General features: G+C 42.7%; 2 protein-coding genes across 2 annotated transcripts in view; both read left to right on the top strand.

The window, feature by feature from the left end:
* Window positions 1–4,594, top strand: part of kmt2a (lysine (K)-specific methyltransferase 2A) — a 36,219-nt gene extending 31,625 nt beyond the window's left edge. Inside the window, exon 35 of the mRNA XM_079824284.1 lies at window positions 87–4,594. Coding sequence (XP_079680410.1) covers window positions 87–362 — 276 coding nt within the window. The 3' untranslated portion in view covers window positions 363–4,594. The remainder of the gene's footprint in view (window positions 1–86) is intronic.
* A 1,304-nt stretch (window positions 4,595–5,898) lies between these two features.
* On the top strand, window positions 5,899–15,942 carry c1qtnf5 (C1q and TNF related 5). Its single transcript, XM_079824302.1, has 3 exons — window positions 5,899–6,219; window positions 7,998–8,231; window positions 14,429–15,942. The coding sequence occupies exons 2-3, from the start codon at window positions 8,006–8,008 to the stop codon at window positions 14,947–14,949; spliced, it is 747 nt and encodes a 248-aa protein (XP_079680428.1). The 5' UTR covers window positions 5,899–6,219; window positions 7,998–8,005; the 3' UTR covers window positions 14,950–15,942.
* The last annotated feature ends 247 nt before the right edge of the window (window positions 15,943–16,189 follow it).

Here is a 16,189-nt window from a genome sequence, read left to right on the forward strand (position 1 = left end):
CATCTATTATTGTAATGCATTTTCAATAAACAACCGCACCAGTATTCCTCATGGATTTGTGTTTTTTTTTTTTTGCGTTTACTCAGGGCATTGGCTGCTACATGTTTCGTATCGATGACTATGAAGTGGTGGATGCCACCATGCACGGCAATGCAGCCCGTTTCATTAACCACTCCTGCGAGCCCAACTGCTACTCCCGCGTGGTCAATGTTGACGGTCAGAAGCACATTGTCATTTTTGCCATGCGCAAAATCTATAGAGGCGAGGAGCTCACATACGATTACAAGTTCCCCATCGAAGATCCAGGCAATAAGCTGCCTTGCAACTGCAGGGCAAAGAAGTGTCGCAAGTTCCTCAATTGAAAGCGAACTCACAAGCTAATACCGTCTGTGAAATGCGATCAAGAGTATAACATGCCAGGGAAGAGACATTTTTAAATGTTTTTTTTTTTTTTACTGAAGCAGGCTCAGGTTATCAGAAGGTTAATGGTATTGTGCCTCTTAAGTTGTTTGATTTTTAGAAAAGACAATTGAGCAGAGTCGCAATGGCGAAGATTGCCCTTATGTCCCCTTTATTAATGCCCGATTTAAGAGATTAGTGCCCCCTTATTCTTAACTTTTGTATATGATCTTTTATTTGACCATTTTGTTTTTTCAAAGAAGGATATTGTGAACAGTTTTAAATTTGTAAGTAGACTCTCGTCTGCCCTTACTTATTGAGTGTGACAAATTACTGAAAAAATGCCACATAGTTCCATTCTACACCAAAGTGCAATTTTGGAAGGGAAAGATTTAATGTTTTTAGATTGACGATACATAATCCTTTTTTTAGCCTGACCTGTTTAGACGTCTCTCCCTTTTTGAATGTACATTGAAGCCTTCAGAGCATCCATAGTCATCCTTGCCAAGCTGGGCCTGATTCTCTGTATGAATGACACTGTAAATATTATCTCAGAGGAGAGATGATGAGGGGAAACACTAGGGGGAGCAGTGGTCCCTGGAATAATGGTCATTAGAAAGACAAGATTGTAAATGTTCTTTTTGTTAATGGTTGAAAGAAACTTATTTGTGATATGAAGAGTAGGCCAGCAAAGAGCGTGGGAGCTATAAGGGCTGGCTGGGTTGAGATCCTGGTGGACTGACAGCCAATGGACCAGAACAATTTCTGAGGTCTCGGGGGAATGACATTCTTTTATTTACTATACATTTTTTTATAGTAATTCGGAGAGAACGTAGATTAATCAATGTATTATAAAAAAGTAGGCATCTTGTAGGATTCAATTGGTTTTAGCTCAATGTCCAAATGCTATTACCAGTTTATTTATTGACTCTCACCAATTGAGAGTTTTTTTCCCCCCCTCTCCCTAGGCCCGTAGTTGTGTGTGAAATTATATCATCATGTTTTTTTTTTTATTGTTTTTTTGTTTGTTTTTTAAGCATTTTAAAACTTGACTATTTTTGTTCTGTCTTGTCACTGACAGAAATATCATTAGTTGAATATGTATATTTTTCTATACAAATGACAAAAAAGCACTCATTGGTAAATAGCACTTAACAATGGTATTTATATTTTTAATAAAACATTGTATTTATTTTATCAACATTTTTGTAGGAAATAATAGATTTACAACACTAATGCTTTGTCCAGACATTTTTATAGTGGTGTCTTCTAAAAAAATGTTTTAGCATTTTTCCATTTTTTTGCAGCCCGAATGTTTCTTTCTATTCCAAAGACTGAAGCAGTTACTGTTCCCACAGAGTGCGGTCCACCAGAGGCTCTCATTGTGAACCCAAGTCGAGCACAGACATTTCAAATATCATTTCAAATAAGAGTTTAGGTTTAGTGAGCTTTTCAAAGTGCAGATCGGCTTGATATGACTCTCCTTTCTTTGTGCCAGCCTTAAATGACATGCAAGAACAGCCCATCTTCCCCTAAAAGGCCCTCTTTGCATTTTCAAAACTTGGAGAAAATGTAAAAAAAAATGCATGAAATCTTTCACTAGCATTCTAGCAACTGAAAAAGTCCCAAAGTTTATTCCATATATTTTGTTATATCAAAATATTTTCTTAGATTGGTGTAATGCAAGGAATTGCCGCAGAGGCCATCCCATTTAAACTACTTCTAAAGCATATATATATATGGAGGAGGAGAGGGCAGAGGGCTCTTGTTTCCTCATGGTCTTGTGCACTAAAGATCAGTCTTCTTCCCAGTCTTCTTCAACACATGTTGCCTTGGCACTGCATGGACGCTCCAGCCAGCCATTCAGTCAATGCACATTATTTACTCGTATCATCTTTCTCTTTTAAATGTAGACGCCACCAACACCTGTCCCCATCTGTGCCCTTTTTTAAGTCTCAAGTTTTGTTTGACCCCTATTTGAATAAGGCTGAGACAGATGTGGCTGTATTATTTTTGTGGATGTTCTGTGGATTGTTTTTCCATGGTTCTTCCGTCTTTCAGATCAAGAGTTTGGTGCCTTCTCTGTAAATTTCTCTGGTTGTTTTGCATGTATTTACGTTAGAACTTGATTGGACAGTCAGCAGAGTAACGTTCAAAGCTGTTTTAACTAGGGCACAAACCGATTCCACTTGATATTTGACTCGTTTAATTATTTGATGTAAAGTTACGATGCTTTTCAAAGGGATGCTGTAGCACGAGTATGTGGGTATTGCAGAATGGCTTGGGATCTGCACATACCTCTAGACGAAGCTGCTTTGTGCAACCGTGGCTTCCTTAGTGAGCCACTTTCTAGGCCAGTTCTTTTGCCTCGTAAGTTTAACTCTAATAACATGGTTTTGTTTTTTTCCTCGGCCACTGCAGACCCCCCTCCAGCCCTCACTGTACCTAGGCTGCAATAATTTTGACATTTCCCAGAATTTCGTTTTTGACTATGGCACTGAAGATCAGAGTTCTGTACATTGCCTCACATTGAGCAATTTGTTGGCTGCTGCCTCATATTTGTATACGTGTTTGTATTGATCAGAATTTGTGGTTTAGCCATCTTTTTCAGGGATTCTTGGGGGTCTCACCCAACTTTCCTCTCGCCCTGGCACCCCTGTGGAACAGGGACGTGCTGAACTCTGCAGCTAGGCCGTTGTTGAATGTATTCTAGAATTTTTGTTGAATCTTTCTTTTTATTGTTATTATTTTATTTTCCAACATGAAAGACTGGGAAGATACGGGACAGCTTTTTATTTCATAAAATAGGCGGACTATTCAGCAATGGCAATCTTTGCAGGGTTCTACAGAAACTATTGCTCAGTCAAATGAAATAAGATTTTTATTTTATTAATCTATTTTTTTTTTGTAATGCAGTTACTAATCCTAAGGGCTTTGTAATAGACTCCTGCACAGACATCAATACAACTTCAGATGCTCCATATACTGGTGTAACAGTGATCGGTCAGTGTTTCAGAAGCGGACACGCTCTGTCGTTTTCCTGGACTTTACTCTTCCACACCACACAAGTGGTACCACACCTTCTCCTGTAATTATAATCAACAGTATATATGTATACACAATATACATGGATATATATAAACTAAACGTGTATGAATAGTAACTTGTATTTCAATATCTACACAATATACGGAATGGACAGACAAACTTAGTTACAGTAGCAAACAGCAGCTTCATAATGGTTAATTGCATTGTTCAGTGTATAATCTGTAATGGTTTTGTGTTACAGATAAACTTTAGAGTAACTAATGTGCATCATTTTAATATCAAAATCAAGTACCAGTTTTCCTGTGCCTGTGTATGTTCCCTCAATGGAGCATTGCAGTTTTTCTTTCTTTTTAATTTGTTTGTTTTAACTTTTCTTTATTTGGAAAGGAGCGGTATTTATATTATGAAACAAGTTAATGTAAAATGTGGTTGTAAACTTTTTAAGCGTTGATATTTTGTTTGCTTTTGATGGTGTAGTTGGCTTTATTTTACTCTGTACATTTTTAACAGTTTGTGGACATCGGAAAAGAAAATGTCCTTGCCTAAACCCAGCCATGTCTCCTATTCCTCTCTCTCCTATTGGATCTTAAGTTGTACTTTTTCTTATGTGATGTTCTGTAATGAGTAATGGTAACCATTCTATTTATTTATTTCTGCAAGCATCTTTAGATGCACACTGAGGTAAAGCTCCTTCTGAGAGCAGGTGACAGCGCTCCCTGTTTTTGGAATTTTAAGTTGGTTCACTTTGTACAGAAATAAGTTGCGGACCATCGGAGGTACTTTAGAGAGTCAGAGAGGTCTTGAGGAGGAGAGATTTTAATTTGTTCCTCTTGGAAAACACATTGTCTTATCAACACTTCCTTTCCCCTGTAGCTTCGCGATCATGTTGATGTTGATACTGACAGTTTTTATTTCTTATTTTTTCTTCAAGTTGCCCCATCAGTGTTTTACTGTTTTACAGAAAAATGAAGGAAAATTTGTTAATCTAAAATATTCAACCACAAACTACTTAAGGATGAATGTATAATGAGGAAAAAAATTGTACATAACAACTGTAAAAAGGAAAGTTTCTAATCATGTTTATTTTCTATGCACTTTTTTTATTTAAGTGATAGTTTAAATAATAAACATGTCTTGTTTACTCAAACTGGATTACTTGTTGTTCCATAATTGTTACTAGTTCTGTGGTCTTGCCTCAAGACCCATATTTTATATTGGACAACGTGGTACACTCTTCTTTCTTAGTTTAGAACAATTTAATAACCTTTTGTGCAATGGAAGGTTCCCATGCATGTTCTTCATGGAATTATAGATGCCAATCATTTTTAAAAAGTGAAATGACGTGTAGCCAAGTATTGTGTCCCATACTCGGAATGTGTGTGTGCGCCCCCATCTATGTGCACACACACCCACCGTGAACACACACCTGGAGCAGTGGGGAGCGATTTGGGGTTATGTGCCTTGCTCAAGGTGTCAGTAATACATAATTCCAGAAGGAATGTGCTGTTTCTGGCTGTGTGTAGCATCTGCAGCTCTGCGTTTCCATTAGAAGGACCCCATTGTTAGGAAAGAGCTGCTGAAGTTTATTTTCAACAGTTGATTCCAAATCGTTTCAATCTGCTCCAAGCGGATTGTTAAGCAAATTGTTCTCAAACTGTCATAATACAGGCTGTGCAAAAAGGGTTTTATTCAAGAAAGAAATGGTTAAAACACTTTTAGCTTTGGTTTTACATGGGAAGATTACTTAAAAAAAATAAATAATAATAAACCACTTTAGTTTTAAGGGTTAGAGAGACTAAATTATTAATTTAAGACTTAAATACCTCTTTTAAAATGTGGCACTTTATTGAAACCATTCACACCAAGAGATCAAGAAAAAGGTGTCTAATCCATCCAGTTGTCTATAATGTGAAATGCATGGCCCCATGAAACCTTACAGACAACAAGGAGCCACTAGCAGTCTCCCTGAAGTAGTTTTATGAGCCATTAGACCTATAATGAGAATTACAAGGCTGGATAAGTGTTCTAGACAGGCCTGGATACCCCTAATGGGGAAGCTTTGCCCTTTAAATAAAGCTACCAAAGTAACTAGAACCATGTGTATGAACTGCCACCCACATCAGCATATCTCCCAGCCTTCATTCATGTCTGCAGATTTTCACTGCTCATTTAAACCAAGAGAAATAACCGCATTTTTTCAAATGCACCAAGCATGTTTTTTTTCCTCTTGATGTGGCAACTGTGAATGCAGAGGATTTGTTTACATAAAATGGTCGTGTCACATGATCATTGACATTGTTTTGAAAATATGCTTTGTGTTCTTAAAGCAAGAATAGTTCAATCTCCCACTTGACCACAGGGCTGTAATCCTTGCACGGTTTATTTCTCGCAAATTCGCCACAATAAACTGGCATCCTTCCTTTGTAAACCCCACACTAATTAAATACACAAGGGTCTCGCCAGACTGTTCACTGGCGCCCAGGACCCCATCTTTAAGGCTCTGCTGTATCAGATAATGTTTATGCTTATAAAGTTGGACAAGCTACAAACATTTCGTCTCCGTCCCTTGGATGATCCCTCTTTCTCCCTCCCCATCTCCCAGCCTCTCTACTTCTAATTGGCTTCCAATAGCTTCCCATTTCCTCTGAAGGCTAGGAGTGCTCATTTTTTCCCAGACGCCTTGGACGGCAAAGAAAAGAGGAGTTTCACTGCTCGTTTCTCTTTTGCCTGCTCAAGACTGTCAATCCAGTGGAGCTTCAAAAAACTTAAATGGTGAGTTTTTAGTTGTTTTTTTTACATAATTGTGAAATGTTTAGTCATGAAGGGTCTGACTGCTTTCACTAACAAGGTGTTACGTTTTAGTTTTGTTTTTATAGACAAATTCTTAGTCTGTAATTTAGACACTTTTGATGCAGATATTCACTTTTACTACTAATAATGTTCTATACTATGAAACATGCTGAGTCTTGAAATGGAAAGATTTTTCAGTCTCTTATGTAACTTTTGTTCTTGTCAAGATTGTTTATCACTGCTACTCATTCCTGATCTCAGTTTGGTCACTTTTTTCCAGTTAATGAAACAACTGACAAAGATTAATTTTACTGCAATTCATATTTCTGAAGCCAAATATTTGAACACTGAGAGATGACCTTTTCTTCCTACTAATTTATGATTAATGAGACCCATTTATAATGCACTGAAGTTTCAAGATAAGCGCCTAAGGAGAAACCGATTCATCCCATATTTCAACCTAAAGTTTAATTTGTAATATAGTTTAAATATTCCACTGATATTGAAGGAATGTACCCCAATGTTTGTCGATACAAGGTTGCAATAATAAAAAATGTGACGCATATGAGAGCGAGTGATGCTTTGTTTGGAAATCAGATCATCCAGTTAACATTGGAATGACGGTATTTGTTCTGTGCACTTTGGCAATCATTCGTTTTATGCCCTGACATGGCTTACGAATTGAGCGGCTCAAAGCATTTAGAACCAGAATACATAAACATGGTCCTGAGAGATAACTGTCCAGATGTCCTTGGACAGATGTTTCTCTTAAATTAAAGATACCAGTGCTTTAACTGATTCTGCATAATTTTCGAAGAATGCTTTGGTGGTCTGGTTGTATTTCTCGGTGTGAATCATCAGCAGTTTCTCAACTTTCATAAGGAACAGCTGTTTGACAGACAGTAGACTTTGAATAGAAACCTGCTGATTTACACAAAGACATAAAATCTTGGAAATGCGTCGTTCCAGACAGGATTACGAGAGCTGACAAGCCCATAAATACTTCCTGCTGTAGAGATAGTGTGTGTTTGCAGCGTGATTATATTGACTGGCTTCAGCACCTCATCAATGAGAGATGGTAGACAGTAAAATGTATTATAGTGATTAGCACATTTTGCATTTTTGTTATTCACCAGCTAATTACAAACATCAGTTTGTAACCCCTCGGTAATGTAGATGGAAAACAGCTGACAAAATAACTGGAGAGCGTTATTAAAGGGAAAGCTCACCCAAAAATGAACACTGACCCTCATGTTGTTCCAAACTAATGACTTCCTTTCTTCTGTAAGAATGTCCCGCCCACTCTTTTCAAAATCAATGAAAGTGAATGAGGACTAAGGCTGTCAGGCTACAAAATGAAAAAAAAATCCCTGTAAAAGTATCATAATTGTGATCCAAATGACTTGTTCAATTCAAAATATTTAACGCACAGACCAGAAGGATAACTTTTTCTAACATTTTATGATGCTTCAGTCAATGTAGGCTATAAGATATGAATTCCTAGGCTTTATTTCCAAGTCGTCTTTATCTGCTTTTACACTTATACAGTTGAGCTTGTGCTTTAGTAATTATTATGTACTATAAAAATTTCCCTTGGCATGCTCACCCTATTGACCAAGAGGTGAGATAATGCAACTTGCACTTCGCTGCTTTTCACATTATGTGCAGACTTTATACCATTTTTAGTCTCAGTAATGCTAAAATCATCTTGGAGCAAGATTATGAGGCTGTTTTCTTCCATTTTGTTCTTTTCTCCACAGACGGAGCGATGACATCTCTGCAAACATGGCCTCTTTCCTTGCTGCTTGTTATTGCAGTACATTGTTCCAACTCGCTTGAAGACAACAAGATCCCCAGTTTGTGCACAGGAAGCCCAGGTATCCCAGGATCCCCTGGGTTGCATGGCAGCCCTGGTCAGCCCGGCAGGGATGGACGAGACGGCCGTGATGCTCAATCAGGAGAGAAAGGGGAAAGAGGGGAGAGAGGAGAACCAGGTACAAAAATACCAACCTCAATGGTTTTTCTCATCTCCTTCTCCCATGTGCTGCAGTTATGACACATTTTTGTAGGCCAAACCGAAGGTTAGCATCAACCTGGTTCCCTTTCGAACGGTCAGTTCGTACTGCGTCTTAAGACGCTGTATGGGTAGGTTCTCCTACTCTCGAATATACTGAAATAATTGTAAAATCACGCAGTGCTACTGCCCAGTCAAAACAGTGTCGAGACATCTCGCACGCTATTGGCTGGTCAGTGGGAACTGCATGAACCAATGGCAGAACAGCGTAATCTGAGCGAACCAATGGGCACAAAGCCCGCGAAGCTGAGCGCAAGAGCCCGCGAAAGGGGCATATAAAATACGCTGTAACTGTCAAAAACGTCAGATTAATCTCCTTCAGCGACGATCTACGGTCCTCGCTGATAAACTCGAACTACACCACCTTCACCGTGAATTGACGAGCCTGCAGCGGAATAGCGAACTAACCAGCCCGGACGTCCTGCGAGAGTCAGCGGCCTGCTGTATTTCAGCGCGCTCAAATCGCCAGCGATCCCGCGAGCTGTCACGCCTTTCCCCTGCGCTCTTTTGTGAAACACTATGGTGTATCCTTTTCTGTACAATACTGAGAAAAACATACCCCTCTAGTGCAGTACTTACCTGCACTAGGAGGATAACCACGACGGGTGCGTGATCTGTCTGGTCAAGGCCCACGCGGACGCTGCTCTCGCCGGGTCCGGCTGCTCTCACTGCGAGGGTATGCCCATTTCCTCCCTCCGTTCGCGGATAGCGCTCTTTTCAGAGCGCGACCCCGGCCCTCGCGCTCTCCCGTTCCCCTTTCCGCCCGAGCCTCGGCGGGAAAGAACGGCGGAGCCAGAGGGCTGAGTATACCGAGGCTAGCGAGTTCACGTCGGCCCAGTGCCCGTGTGACTCGTCTTCACCTCAGAGAGACGTTTCCCCTGTGACGTTCCCTCGATCGGACCTGCTCCCTCTGCTCGACGCCGAGGGCTTGGTCTCATTCGGCGGCAATGAGGAAGACGAATCCGCACGATTACCAACGTCTCGCTCTTCCTTTTCTCTCACTTGGGCCGCGCTAAGAAGCGCTGCGGACAGAGAATGTCAGAGTGGACGAGCAAACTAATGCCGGAGCTTCCCGCATTACTTTCTCTCAGACTGCTGGAGATATTGAGAGCGCGCCTTACGTTACAGGCTGTTGTCACTGCAGCTCGCGCTTCCTACAGCGGCAGCGCGTGCGCCCCTCTCTCTCCCAGCGCGCTCACTATAGAGAGCGCGACTTACGTCATTGCTGCCTCGCTGTCTAGCGCATAATGGCGTCGTGAATGGCGGCCAAGCCCTGCGTCTTTTCACTCTATCACTTCTCTCAGTCCCCTATTCAGGCGACTGGAGAGGTTCAACAGTGTAGTAAACGAGCCTGTTATGAAACACGCACGCCACACACACTGAAAACACCGTCAAGAGCGCGACTTACGTCATAGCCACGCCCTCTGCTGTTACGGTGTACTTCGCACACAGGGTTGCCGGTTCGAGCCCCGCTCTCACAGGTTTCTCAGTGAGTCTCAATTTATTGAATGGCGGCCAAGCTGCAACCACCACTGCTCTCAGTAAACAAGCCTGTTATAAAACATGCACGCCTGTACACAGAACGCTGTATTAACGGTGATCCTAATAAACAATTAAGAGTTCTTTCCTCTGTTATGACTGCAGGCAGTGTGTCCCCTACATAGGGTGTACCCCTGCATATAAGCACTGTTAATTCAGCGCTATAGAACCACTCAAAAGTCCTGCTGTGGCCGGATTACCACTACAGACTTACTTTACATTCTCTCAATCCCCTCGGTTCAGGCGACTGGAGATGTAAATATTGCAGTCAACTAGCCTGTTGTCAAACACGCTCGCCTGCACATCAACGCTGTGTTTTAACAACGACCTTACTAAAATACATGCACCTTGCACATAAGCACTGTTCTCACAGATTACTGCTCACGCCGAGAGCACTCTATATGTAGAGCACGCGCCCACTACAGGTGTGTGCCGCTACACATAAGTGCTGTGCGCACAGTGTCACATCTCTCCCCACGGCCCGTTTTTGTTCCGGTCAGGGAGAAAAATACTGTTCTGAATGTTTTTCATGCAATGAATGTAAACTACGAGTCCGCTTTAATGCGTGCTCCCCTGCATTCTACCGCCATAAAGGCGAGTTAAAAAATTCCAGCTCAGAGCGAGTCAGGGTTTTTTACAGCCGCTACTTCCTTGTTCCCAAAAAAGATGGCGGCCTCAGGCCCATCTTAGATCTCAGACACCTGAACAAAGCTCTATCAAAAGGCTTTTCAGAATCCCGCCATTAAAACAGATCATCGCGCAAATCTGCCCGATGGACTGGTTTTTCTCATTGGATCAGAAAGATGCTTACTCTCATATCCAAATTATCCCACGTCACAGACCGTTTTTGAGATTCGCGTTCGACGGGAAGGCTTATCAGTACACAGTCCTGCCATTTGGCCTGTCCTTTCATGAAGTGCATGGATGCAGCTCTCTCCCCCTTAAGACAAGCGGGAATGCGCATTCTGAACTACCTCGACGACTGGCTCATACTGGCCCAGTCAGAGGAAGAAATAAAATCTCACAAATCTATGCTACTCAGCCATCTAGAATGCCTGGGTCTCAGAATAAATACAGCCAAGAGCTCATTGCTTCCCAGGCAGAGAACCTCCTTCCTGGGAACGATTTTAGACTCAGCCCAAATGAGGGCGTGGCTATTGGACGAATGCGCTCTGACTACACAGCAGCTTGCATGTTCATTCAAAATGGGAACCAACACACCCCTAAAAAAATTTCAGAGAATGCTAGGCCTAATGGCAAAAGCTTCTCCAGTACTTCCGCTGGGTATGAAGCACATGCGCCCCCTGCAGTACTGGCTGAAATCACGGGTTCCTTCCCAAGCGTGGCATTCAGGCCAGCTTTGGATCAAAGTGGGCCGCGGCTGTGTCAAAGCCCTGGCCCCGTGGTCACTTGGGAACAGTTTCCAGACGGATGGTGGTCACCACGGACGCCTCCAACTCGGTTTGGGCGCTCTGTACGAGGGCGAACCGGCCTTCGGCTCATGGTGGAGCACGGAGTCACGGTTGCACATAAACTGCCTAGAAATGCTGACAGTAGTGCTAGCCCTCAAGACTTTTTTACCACGTCTCTCAGGTCACCATGTTCTAGTCCGCACGGACAACACGACTGTGGTCTCCTACATAAACCGCCAAGGCGGGCTCAGGTCGAGATGGCTCAACCAACAGGTCAGACATCTCCTCCTATGGGCAAAAGGCAAATTACATTCACTAAAAGCAGTGCATGTGCCAGGCAGACTGAACCAGGGAGCAGACATGCTCTCCAGGGGCCTCGTGTCCCCGGGGGAATGGGCCCTCCATTCCTAAACGGTTCAAATGATATGGAGTGTTTTTGGGAGGGCAGAGGTCGACCTCTTCGCCTCCGAAGACAACTGTCATTGCCCAATTTATTTTTCAAAGAGCAAGGATGCGCTGGCCCACGAATGGCCCAGCTGCATACTTTATGCTTTTCCACCAGTACTGCTCATTCCCCAGATTTTAAAAAGGATCAGGGAATGCGAGCACACAGTCCTGCTAGTGGCTCCACTCTGGTGAACCCAAATCTGGTTTCCCGAGTTGATTCAGTTACTATCAGCAGCCCCATGGCCAGTTCCCCTAAGGAAAGATTTCCTTTCTGAGGCGAACGGGACAATCCGGCACCCCCACCCCAAAATTGTGGCCGTTACATGTTTGGCCACTCAAGGGGGGCTCGAGAACCTCCCAGTGAGTGTCTTGAGCACCATCAGTGAAGCTAGAGCTCCGTCTACTAGACGTCTCTATCCCCTTAAATAGTCAGTGTTCTCTGACTGGTGTTCAGTCAGGAACTATAACCCAGTGTCATGCGAGATATCACAAATTCTTGTTTTTCTATAAGAGATGTTGAATGCAGGACACACTCCATCCACACTCAAAGTCTACACGGCAGCTATCGCCGCATCTCATACGCCTATAGCTGGCCAATCAGTAGGCAGACACGACATGGTCATAAAATTCTTAAAAGGAGCCAGGAGGCTTAACCCCCTTCTCCCTCCTACGGTGCCGTCCTGGGACCTTCATTGGTCCTAAGAGCACTAAAAAGACCTCCCTTCGAGCCGCTGCAGACGGCTGAATTAAAGCCACTTTCGCTGAAAACTGCCCTGCTATTAGCACTGGCATCTGTTAAGCGTGTCAGTGACATTCAAGTGTTATCTGTGAACATGTTTAGCATGTTTAGAATTGGCCCAGGCGATTCTAAAGTCATCCTCAAACCAGGGCATGGTTATGTACCTAAAGTGCTTTCAACACCGTTCAAAGCACAGGTAATCACTCTCTCTGCCCTCCTCACTACGGAGAATGAGAGACAGTTACACCTGCTCTGCCCTGTTAGGTCACTTAGAGCATATATTGAGCGGTCCTCCCACTTTAGACAGTCGGAGCAGCTCTTTGTAAGTTTTGGTGACCGAACTAAGGGACTTCCGGTCACCAAACAAAACCTAGCCAGATGGCTAGTGGACGCGATAGCGTTAGCATATGACACTATGGGCCTCCAATGCCCCATAGGTGTCAAAGCTCACTCCACCAGAGGCATGGCCTCCTCTTGGGCGTGGTCTAGTGGAGTTTCTATGGGTGACATTTGTAGATCGGCAGGTTGGTCCTCACCATCTACTTTAACCAGATTCTTCAGTCTGGATGTCCCTGCACTGCAGGCACAAGTCCTCGCTGTATAAAAATACTAAGACAGCCTAACGAATATTAGACGGCCTTGTAAGCCCGTCCCCGTCATAAGTTGGCATTGGGGCCTTCATATGCTTCAATGCTTACACATTCCTTATAGTTACCGGCCTCTATGAGCCCAGTAGTATAAGACGTGTGTACATATATATTATTAATATAAATGATGTGTCAGTAACTCTAGTCTTGAGCCCTTTCTAATAAGTGTTCAAACTTGAGGGAGTCACTGCGCTTATCATAGCACGGCGGGATTTTACAGGTTCCCATACAGCGTCTTAAGACGCAGTACTCCTTCCCTTATCTCAGGGAACGTACTCGGTTACTTAACGTAACCTCGGTTCCCTGAGATAAGGGAAGGAGTACTGCCTAGACGGCCGTGCTATGGCACTGACTCGGGTGATCGTCGCTTCAGTCGATTTAACCTGACGTTTTTGACAGTTACAGCGTATTTTATATGCCCCTTTCGCGGGCTCTTGCGCTCAGCTTCGCGGGCTTTGTGCCCATTGGTTCGCTCAGATTACGCTGTTCTGCCATTGGTTCATGCAGTTCCCACTGGCCAGCCAATAGCGTGCGAGATGTCTCGACACTGTTTTGACTGGGCAGTAGCACTGCGTGATTTTACAATTATTTCAGTATATTCGAGAGTAGGAGAACCTACCCATACAGCGTCTTAAGACGCAGTACTCCCTTCCCTTATCTCAGGGAACCGAGGTTACGTTAAGTAACCGAGTACGTTCCCTCTACAAAAACCCAAGATTTATGCAGAAAATTAGTTTTTTATTCTAATACATTGTGTTCATCATGACAATCTTCACAATTAACTACATTTTTTGTCTAAATACAATCGTCAGAAGTAAAATCTAAACGTAGGCTATAAGCTAACATAGCTGCATGAATATAACTTTATTTAAAAACATTTTACTTGAAATTTTGATTTAGAATTGTTTGAAAGAGCATGATTATAAGCACAATGAGGCTGTTACAGCGGACTAGTAAATAGCTAGATGAGTTAACCTGTTCCCCGCGATGACATTTATGTCTCCTACAACCTCTGTATTCCCATTTGCATGCCACTTGTTAGCAACCATCTTTTTCAAGACAAGTAAAAGCTTTTTTAAAAAGTCAAGGGGGTATTACTGATGTATTTTATTTTGAACAATAAAACATGAAAATATCTTGAGCTTGTTTTAAACACAGGCATTTAACGAAAAGCCTTTAAAAAAAAACGAACTTCAGGACGGTGGGACCGACCGGAAGTGCTAAAATGCGAACTTGTTTCCTGGTTTTGGCCTGCAAAAATACTTGCATATATCTGCAGCACTCTGTTGAATGTCAATAGTAAAACATGAAAATACCATGATGCTCCTGGCAGGTCAGTCGGGCTTGAGGGGCCTCACGGGAGACAGAGGGGATCCAGGAGAAAAAGGCGAGCGAGGAACCCCGGGCGAGTGTGCCGTGGCCCCCAAATCAGCTTTTAGTGCCAAACTGTCTGAGGCTCGCACTACTCCACTGGCAGTAGGGGATGCGGTTCGCTTCGACAAAGTTATTCTGAACGAGCAGGGTGACTACAATCCCGAGACGGGAAGATTCACGTGCAGAGTGCCGGGCGTTTACTATTTCGCCGTTCACGCCACAGTCTATCGCTCCAGCTTGCAGTTTGACCTCATAAAGAACGCACACACCGTGGCCTCCTACTTTCAGATCTTCGGGAACTGGTCCAAACCAGCCTCGCTGTCTGGAGGAACACTAGTGCACTTGATTCCAGGAGATCAGGTGTGGGTGCAGATGTCCCTGGGAGAGTACACTGGCTTTTACTCCAGCCCAAAGACAGACAGCACTTTCACTGGTTTCCTAGTGTACTCGGACTGGAAAAACTCTGCTGTTTTTGCATAAACTTAAAGCACAATGCACCTAACTTTCTGTTTGCCACATGCAGGTTTCATGAATTGGAAAAGTACCGTCATGGATAAGACAAAGGCCTTTGATTGGCCTTCATTTGTAATCATATCAATAGATCAGATATGATCAGCACTGCACCGATGATTCAGTTATAATCACATTTAGTCATACAGAATAAAAAGACTGGAGGGTTGCCTTGCAAAGAATGAAAGTTATAAATCGAACATATTACTTCTTTATATGGAATCTTTTAAAAAAAAAAAAAAGAAAAGAAAGCAGAAGGTTGTTTTCTCACAAAATGTTTGTTCTGGTGGAAGTCTATATATCATGAAAAGGCACAATAAATACTTTCCAACACTTCTCTGGAACACGACTTCAATAAAATATGACACCCATAATTACCTAATTTGTCAGTAAATGTTACAAGGAAAAGCAATTTCTACTGCTGGGAAATGGAGGCCTGTGGTTTCATATTTCAGGGTGCATTTAAAGAAATAGTGCACCTTTAATGGGAAATGCTGTAATTATGTATTCACTCATGTCATTCTAAACCTGCATGACTGTTCCTTTTGTGAAACCCAAATGGAGAATTTTTGAAGAACGTACAGGTCACTCATTTCAATGAATGTGTACTTTTTAAAAAACCAAATCACATGATTCATTGAAATTATCTGTTGAAACTCCAGTCTCCATTCTTGTGAAATATCCATAGACTGTAAAAAAAAAAAAATATGGATGTAGTGTCCGTGATGTCACACATAGGGTTCTGAAGAGCGTTTCTGAAACCTAAAAGTGTGGCTGTTGCCAAGATGGAGCAAATGGGCAAAGAGGTGGAGTGGGTGGAGCTAACAGACAGCAGACCAAAGGCTAGTAGTGACAGCAGCAGCAATCCACCTGTCACTCAAGTGACCACGCCCTTAATTATGCAGAACTTTAAAGGGGCTATATGCAACTTTTTCCCCAAAATAAACGTAACAATTGCCTTTTTATTTGACCATTTATGACTCAAACATCTCCTGATGAGCATACTGACACCTTGTCCGCTCACAGTGGGTGCACCTATAAGCCTGTATCCTATTTTTCCTATTTTCTGGCGGGTCGTCTTTTCCCGCGCTGTCTGCGGATGTGACGTCACCACCGCTGCGAGAGCGAGCAGAAAATGAGAGCAGTTCTGTTTTTTGGCCACAGGTGTCAGTCGCGAGTTTAAATTTCAGAAAAACGCATATAGCCCCTT

Source organism: Gobio gobio (genome assembly GCF_949357685.1).
Source record: "Gobio gobio genome assembly, chromosome: 8".
Classification (NCBI taxonomy): domain Eukaryota; kingdom Metazoa; phylum Chordata; class Actinopteri; order Cypriniformes; family Gobionidae; genus Gobio; species Gobio gobio.

Excerpts from the sequence above, each read along its gene's own strand:
- c1qtnf5 (XM_079824302.1), top strand. The coding sequence starts at position 8,006 with ATGACATCTCTGCAAACATGGCCTCTTTCCTTGCTGCTTGTTATTGCA. Across the intron at positions 8,232-14,428 it reads AGGGGAGAGAGGAGAACCAG|GTCAGTCGGGCTTGAGGGGC; the intron begins GTACAAAAATAC and ends TGCTCCTGGCAG.